The following is a 7,727-nucleotide window of genomic DNA, read 5'->3' on the forward strand; positions in this document are numbered from 1 at the left end:
CAAATTTAGGCCATTATAGTAAAGTGGGATCTCAAGCCTTTGCATTTAGCATCTGTGCATTTTTACACGCAATTAAAAGAACGTGAACCGTTTAATGAGGGCAGCGGCAATTGGCAGGCAGTATAGAGGCTGTTTAAGGAGGAAGGTGGTTGTTGCTTGGAATTTTATTTTTTATTTTAAAGGTATTAAATCAGTTTTTTCTCATCATAATTGTATTATACTGAAAACTCCACCCTAATTGTTTTGTCTTCAATTATTATTTTTTGAACTAAAATTGTTTGAACTACAAATGTTTTATTCATTTGTTTTTAGAAGTCATAATATAAGAAAACTAAACCTAATTGGTTTCGACTTTTATGATGTGATGATTTTGGGTGTGGCCCCATAATATACTACGAAAAAGAAAAAAGTTCAATTATCAGTTCATCAGGTCTCCCACTATCTCACTTTAATTAAGAGCATTAAAAGACCATGTGATTCCCCAACTTTTGCACAGCGAATAGGGTATCGGAGCTTCCACAGTTGGCAATGGCATGCATAAAAATCCAATACATTTGGTCATCCTCATCGGAATAAACAATTCATGCATCTTGTACATGCCTTGGAATTTTAAGAAATAACAATCACAAATTGAGTTAGAATTACAAGCTCACAATAATATTAAAACATACCATACAATCCAAATGAAGCTTCTGAGTTTTAGAAAGATATATTGTTCTCTTTAATTTTATTACAAGTGCTGCTCATGATCGTCACGCATCATCTTTGATCTCAGAAAAAACTGTCCTAGACATTCCTTTAATGGAATTGTTGGTGGTCGAACAACTTTGGTCACTACTGGTGTTGGTCACCCTACTACTATTCTTCGAATCCGACGACTCTGTCCAGCTGGAACTAAAACCTCCGTCGCTCTTATTCATAATTGCAGCCTCCTTCGTTTCACCCATTGTTTCATCATTCTCGTCCATCTTATCTCCGTTCTGCTGAAGTTTTAATGCCTGCACAAGCCCCTCCACCACGTTGTTCATCGACGGACGTTGTTTCCCATTCTCATGCATACAACTCAGCGCAATCTCAACGAACACTTTGAAGCACTCGTCTTCAATTTTACCCTTCAGGCTTGGATCGATGATTTGATCAAGTTCCCCATTCTGATGGCGGGCCTTGAACCACATAGCCAAACTCATTTCCTTCTTCTCCACTGTCCGCATCAAGGCTGGCCTTGCACACAGCACCTCACACAACACGACGCCGAATGAGTACACATCCGACTTCTCGGTCAATTGATTTCGGAGCATGTATTCTGGGTCCAAATACCCATAACTACCCTTCACTGCCGTGGTAATGTGGGTTTTGGACATGGTCATCGAGCTCATTTTCGACAACCCGAAATCCGAAACTTTGGCCACCCATTTCTCGTCCAATAAAATGTTTGTGCTTTTTACATCACGGTGAATGATGGTGCCTTCCGTACCACCAGTGTGAAGGTAGTGCAAACCACGCGCTGCGCCAATACAAATCTGGAGCCGTTTTTCCCAAGGAAGTGGTTGTGCATTAGGATCGGATTTTGGGTTCATTAGATGATCATAAAGAGTCTTATTTTCCATGTACTCATACACCAAGATCATTTCCCTTCTATCTTTACAGTACCCGATGAGAGACACCAAATGTTGGTGGCGGAGTTGGGAGAGCATATCGATCTCCGCCCTAAACTCTGGGACCCCTTGTTGCGACTCGGGTTTAAGCCGTTTGATCGCAACAAGGGTGCCCTGATCGATGCTCCCTTTGTACACATGGCCGAACCCACCAACACCGATAATAGAACCCTCGTTGAAGTTTCTGGTGGCGGCTTTGATCTCCGACAATGAAAACTCACGACACAAACCGGAAGGTACAAATGGGTCATCATCGGTATCCTTGTCTCTTCTTCTTCGACTGAAAACCAAGAATCCAAGGACAGAGAGTAATACAAGTATGGCGGAAACTGCACCAGCAACGATGGGAATCATAGGAGTTGACTTCTTCTTCGACTGTTTTGAAGGGATTTTCGGCTGCATCTGCTTTGGTGGAGGTGGGTCGGGGTTTGGTCCGGCGAGATTTCCATTTGTATCGTTGAGTTTGAAGAGTTCAAGGCCGTTCAAGAGTGCATCATTGTATGTAGTCATCCAATTTATTGGGTTTGCTTGCAGTGCAAGAAAGAGCTTAACTTTCTTATGATCAGGGCCTGCCTTCATGAACACAACGTAGTCCTTGTAGATTGGTCTCCCATTTCCACCACTCCACATGATTATGTCGGCTTGTGGCTCAGCAAGTTGGTTCTCCACATAGATTAGAAACGACCGGTCCCCGGTGTCCATAATTTCAGGCTCAAACTCACAGAAATGTAGCCTTAGCAGGTAAAGAAACTTGGGATCTGCGGGAAATTCCCAGGTCAGGTTGTAGCTCTTGTTTCTGGTGTGGTTGCTGCCCATGGACCGGCCAGTTTGGTAAACTGCGTCTGGAGCAGAGTACTCTGGTATTTTCACAAAGTTGGGTTTAATGCTAACGTTTTGTGGAAGAACACTCCACCTGGAACTCAAATCATCCAAGTACTTTTCCTCGTCTACCACACTGTCCCAATTGCGGTACATCCCAGTGTCTTGGTCGAATGAGAGTCTGCACTTCCGCCGACGTTTATTCGGTACACCGTCTCCATCGCCGTGATGTTTTCGATGAGATAATTGATTTCGTTGCCTACAAAATTAGCCCCATATGGTTTTCAGGAGAAGTGTAGTAAAGATTGGTAGGCATGGACACAATCTCAATCCCATTGATAAAGGCATAAGCATCTGGGATTGCTCTGCTCGGAGTGAACTTGATGGTCAAGCTCTGTTCCTTCATCAATGTTCAAACAGAACTCTCTGATTAGCGTCTCAGTGTCACCAGCATCAGCAGTTACAGAAGCATTGAAATCATGGAGAAGGGTAAAGCCACCTGTTTGGACAGAGAAGAGGGCTTTGGACCGGTCGAAGCCGGGGTCATATGAAACTGGGTAGAAGTAGAAGCGAATAAACTTCTGTCCGGTGGAGAGGGGAACTGTGTAACTAAATTCGGAAAGAGAAAGCCTAGCTGTGGTGTAGGGCACTTGGCTAGCAGAGGAGGAGGGAGGAGCTTTTCTGACTTCGGAGGAGGTGTTGGTGTTAGCTTGGTGTAATTCAGAGGGGGAAAATTTTGAATTGATATCTCCAGCCCAATCTCGCTTGTCATATATGTTGGATAAGGTTTCGGAAGAGCCACAGTTGATAGTGATGTCTTCAACCGGAGTGTAGATAGGTGCAGAGAGTAGGGTGGCAATTTGCAGAAACAGGGGAAGGAGGTAAAGAGACAGAGGAGGGAGAAGGAGTTTCTTCATGGTTATTGTTTTGGAAAGGTGTTTGCTGCTAATTGGGTTCTTGATGATCTCTAAGAGAGAGGAAGATTAGAGGGTAATTAAGGTGATGAAGAGGAGGATGGTCAAGTGAGAAATGGGGAAGCTGCTGAAACATAACAGAGAGATTGCCCTGTTTAATTTTCAAATGTGAATTTGAAACTTCTGATCAAGAAGTGTGTATTCACATGTTGAATAAGCTACACAAGTGGTGTTCTCTGAAAGTTCAGAGCTGCTTCTTTTCCATCTGTTTGGTGTAAACTTTTTCTTTGCTTTTTTATTTTTTATTTTTAAAGAAATTAGGTTCGTCAAGAGAGAATAATTCAGACATAAGCTTTCTATTGTTTCAGTGCTACCCTATCTTTGTCATGTGTTGATGGGTCTGGTAGGTAGGCCTACGATTGTCGTTTCAAATGTGTTAGTGGAGGTCTCCTTTTATCATTGAGATGTATATTTTTCTAAGAAATTGCGTGGAAATGTAAAAGAAAGTTGTTTCTGTTTTCTTTTCTGAAAAGCACAAATAAAAAGCACAATCACTCTGATTTCTTTCGAATGGAAGCTTATTTGCCTAAAATTGTTTTAAAAACCTACACTTCCACAAGGGGACAAAAGCATCCTATTATTTTCAATCAGCTAGTCTTCTAGTTGTCGCTGCATTATTGTTGGCATGCTTGTATTGAATTTCTTGAGCGTAAGCAGGATATGGATCAAAGACTTGCTTTTCTCTGTTTGGTCCAACATCAAAGACTTGCGTTACCAAAAAAACAAAACATCAAAGACTTGCTTTTGGTTATGCTGATCCTATAATAGAAAAAGATATATCACATATGCTTTTCTTTCCTCTTTTAATCTTGGCCGTCTGACTCTGTTAACGTAAATTCAACGGCTGCCAATATTATTATTTTCTTTTTTAAAGATGATGCTTGATTCAGTTGAGCTATGGAGGAGACCATCTTTTTTGTACCACCTTATCAGACCACATGATATGGGACCATGTAGATATGCTACATCCTTCAACCTTTTGCTTCACCATGGTAGTTGTAGGTGTTTGTTTGATGCTCGGGTTATTATATATATACAAAATTAGTGAAATACCCAATTGTAGACATGAAACTATAAATATACCCTACATGATTTAATACATATAAACACACCCAAAACACACCCAATTGTAGAAAGCTGTCGATTTTTGTATTTTATTTTCTATGTTAGATTACGTTTTTGACCTTTTGGTTCGAATATTTTGAAACATGCCCAAAACTCGCCAGCTAGGATAGGAATTTCTTGAAATTTGGTGACCTCGTAACAGAAACCTGTTTGGCAGCCTCAACAGATCGAATATTCCAAGCGAGCTTCGTTCACTTCTTCGAACGAAGGAAGCTTCGTTCATCTCTTTGAACGAAACGAGTTTCGTTCACCTCTTCGAACGAAGCTCAGTATGATGTGGTTCCAGATCTTCTTTTTCGATTCTTCTGAGCTTAGTATGGCGTAGATTGGAGTTCTATTGCTTCAATTTCTTTTTCTTTCTTGTTTGATTTGGTGATTTTTGGATTGATATGCGCTGCATGAGACTCGATTGGAGCTTGGTGAGATCTGTGATCTTCGATTTTTGAGGTATTCGATTTTTTCTTGTGAATTCATATTCGTTTTTGGAGGTATTCGATTATATTGTAGTCTGCTTTTTGGTGATTTGATGCTCGATTAATTAAGTTGCTGATTAGGTTTTCGTTTCTTTTTGTTTATAATTTGGATTGATTTCAGATTCGTTTTGATTGTGGATTTGCTCTTGTGTTTTGGTTTGAGCTGTGGTGAAAAATTTGTGTTATTCGATTTAATTGAGGTATGCTTTTTCAGTTGAATCTGAGTATATTCGTGTTTTTTCTGTTTATGCGCTATTGGTTTTTGAGTCGACTATAATTCACTGTTAATGCACTCGGCATCCACTGTTATTACTAGTAGTCATTTTTGTTTTGTTTGTTGTTTTTTTGTAGAGATATATATGGATGATTCGAGAGTGGCGAAGTGCACCTATGGTGCTGGAACTTTAATGCTTATTTTGTCTTCAACTACTACTTTTGATTGGTTGTCCAACGAGTTGTGTAGTAGGTTTAAGCTTAAGTTAGGTCATTTTGAGTTGAGGTACTCTTTTATGGATTGCTCCAATTGTTTGTTGGAATCGGACGATGATTTGAAAATCATGTTTATGGTATGTGGACTGATGAAGGATCAATTAATTCACATTGCTGTTAGGGATAAGGCTGTAGTGAATCATGTTCAAACTGTTAATACGAACATGATTGCTTCTCCTTTTTTGTTGGAGTCTGCTCCTAACAATTACAGTTTTGCACAAGATGAGGATACATGTAAAGATTCAAGTCAAACTGGTAGTATTGTTGATTCAAGTGCTGCTTCTTCTTCTTGTTTGAGTATGGATTTTGATGGTATTAGCAGTGAGTTTGGAAATGAATATTTAGGCAAATATGGTAGTTGTGGAGGGCGTAAATATTTGTCTACTGATTGGGAGGGTTATATTACTCATGAGGGTCAGAAGTTTGAGGGTGGAGTTTGTGAATTCCGTGATAAGTTGGCTAAGTACGCGATTGAGAATGGTTTTAAGATGAAGTATTTGAAGAATGAGCCTCGTCGTGTTACTGCTGTGTGTGCTAAGAAGGAATCAAATGGCTGTGAGTGGAATGTGCATGCTGTTAAGTCTAATGTAAATGGATTTTTCTATATTAAGAATTTAAATAATGTACACAGTTGTAGTGGTTTGATCCGTGAGAAGAGAAATAAGGCAATGGGGTCTCGTTTGGTGTCTTCAATTGTCAAAGATAAAGTTCGTAGCAATCCTTTGGTAAGGCCTATTGAGCTAATTACTGATTTGAAAGAAAATTATGGATTGGATGTCCCTTATCATGTTGCGTGGTATGGGAAGGAGTCGGCTACTAAGGATTTACATGGTGATGAGGAGTTGTCTTATGCTCACCTGCCTTGGTATGTTGATGTTTTGAAGGCCAGCAATGTCGGGTCTCATTGTGTGCTTGACTGTGGCGAGGATGGTTCTCGTTTCCAGCGGATCTTTATATGTTATAAGGCCTCCATTGATGGTTTTCGATGGTGTAGGCCTATGCTGTTTATTGATGGTACTTTCGTTACAAACAAGTACAAGGGTACTCTTCTAGGAGCTACTGCAAAGAATGGGAATAAAGGTATGTAATGTAAATGATTTAGTTGTTGACTTCCATTGAGTAGTATGAACAGTATAGGTATGCAAATGTAAATGCTGTAGTTGTTGACTTCCAGTTAGTGGTATGAACAATTGTCATACTGTTTGTTGACTTCCATTGAGTGGTATGAACAGTTTCTATACTGTTCATACCCTGCATCTGAGTATTTTTATGCATTGTAGTTTTACTCTGCTTCATGTGGTAACACTGTTAGCTCTTGCAATGTTCAAACTAACTAATATATTTCTCTGTTTTTTGTAGAGGTATTCCCTTTTGCCTTTGCTATTGTATCCGGTGAAACTGCTGACAATTGGAGGTGGTTTCTGCAAAGGATATCTGAAGTTTTGGTGGATGAAGGTAGGCAACTTACATTCATTTCTGATAGGCATGGTGCTATTATCGATGCTGTTAGGACTGTTTTTCCTGCTTCTGCCCATGGTTTTTGTCTATATCATTTGAAAGAGAACTTGAAAAAGAAGTATCCGCATTCTGTTGGTTCATCTTTCAAGGATCATATTTTATGGCTTTTTTGTAAGTTGTTGTATGCACCGACTGTTGTATGGCTTTTTCTCTTTTGTGCTCTTGTCTCTGCTTCAGGGAATGAGGAATCTGGTTTTCTTGATTTTATCTTTTCTGCTTCACCTTCTTTCTCTTCTAATTTATCTTCTTCACTCTGCAGTTCTTGCGCTAATTTTTGATCCCTCAATAGGGCAATAACAGCTTCCTTTTCATTAATAATTTCCAAATAGGAAATCTTCTCCGCAAGAAGTTGATCATTTTCTAGCTGCAGCTTTGTCATGTAGGATTTTTCCTCATACATATCAAGTTGTATGGCATTCTTGTGATATGCTGCTTCCTTAACCATCTTCTGCAGTTGCTGCTGATGCTTCCTTAATTCTTTTTTTTCATTGTTCAACATCTGAATCAATTTATTCTTTTTTATGCAGGATGCTATTGCATCATGGATCTTTTGATGCTCTCCTTTCTTTGTCCAATATTCAGCAGCATTGTTGATCGCAATCATGTACTCTTTTGTAAGCTGTATTTCATCCTCCTTGTATTCCGGGATAGATCCAACAATTTCCTCAAATAAC

The 7,727-nt window shown here is 39.6% G+C and overlaps 1 protein-coding gene and 1 pseudogene across 2 annotated transcripts; one reads left to right on the plus strand and one right to left on the minus strand.

The window, feature by feature from the left end:
* Window positions 1-573: 573 nt before the first annotated feature.
* On the minus strand, window positions 574-3,670 carry LOC117612737 (annotated as a pseudogene). The gene has a single exon (XR_004583536.1). The product of XR_004583536.1 is annotated as a receptor-like protein kinase FERONIA (transcript).
* Window positions 3,671-4,757: 1,087 nt separating this feature from the next.
* LOC117612741 lies at window positions 4,758-7,331 on the plus strand. The gene is made up of 5 exons (XM_034341406.1): window positions 4,758-5,020; window positions 5,168-5,246; window positions 5,398-6,615; window positions 6,895-7,128; window positions 7,231-7,331. Exons 3-5 carry the CDS (start codon window positions 5,406-5,408, stop codon window positions 7,329-7,331), a joined length of 1,545 nt encoding a protein of 514 aa, XP_034197297.1. The 5' UTR covers window positions 4,758-5,020; window positions 5,168-5,246; window positions 5,398-5,405.
* Window positions 7,332-7,727: the final 396 nt, after the last annotated feature.

The sequence above is a fragment of the Prunus dulcis genome, unplaced genomic scaffold, assembly GCF_902201215.1.
Source record: "Prunus dulcis unplaced genomic scaffold, ALMONDv2, whole genome shotgun sequence".
NCBI lineage: Eukaryota > Viridiplantae > Streptophyta > Magnoliopsida > Rosales > Rosaceae > Prunus > Prunus dulcis.

Coding starts and splice junctions, on each gene's coding strand:
- LOC117612741 (XM_034341406.1), top strand. CDS start 5,406: ATGGATGATTCGAGAGTGGCGAAGTGCACCTATGGTGCTGGAACTTTA. Junction 6,616..6,894: donor TGCAAAGAATGGGAATAAAG/GTATGTAATGTA, acceptor TGTTTTTTGTAG/AGGTATTCCCTTTTGCCTTT. Junction 7,129..7,230: donor GAAGTATCCGCATTCTGTTG/GTTCATCTTTCA, acceptor TCTCTGCTTCAG/GGAATGAGGAATCTGGTTTT.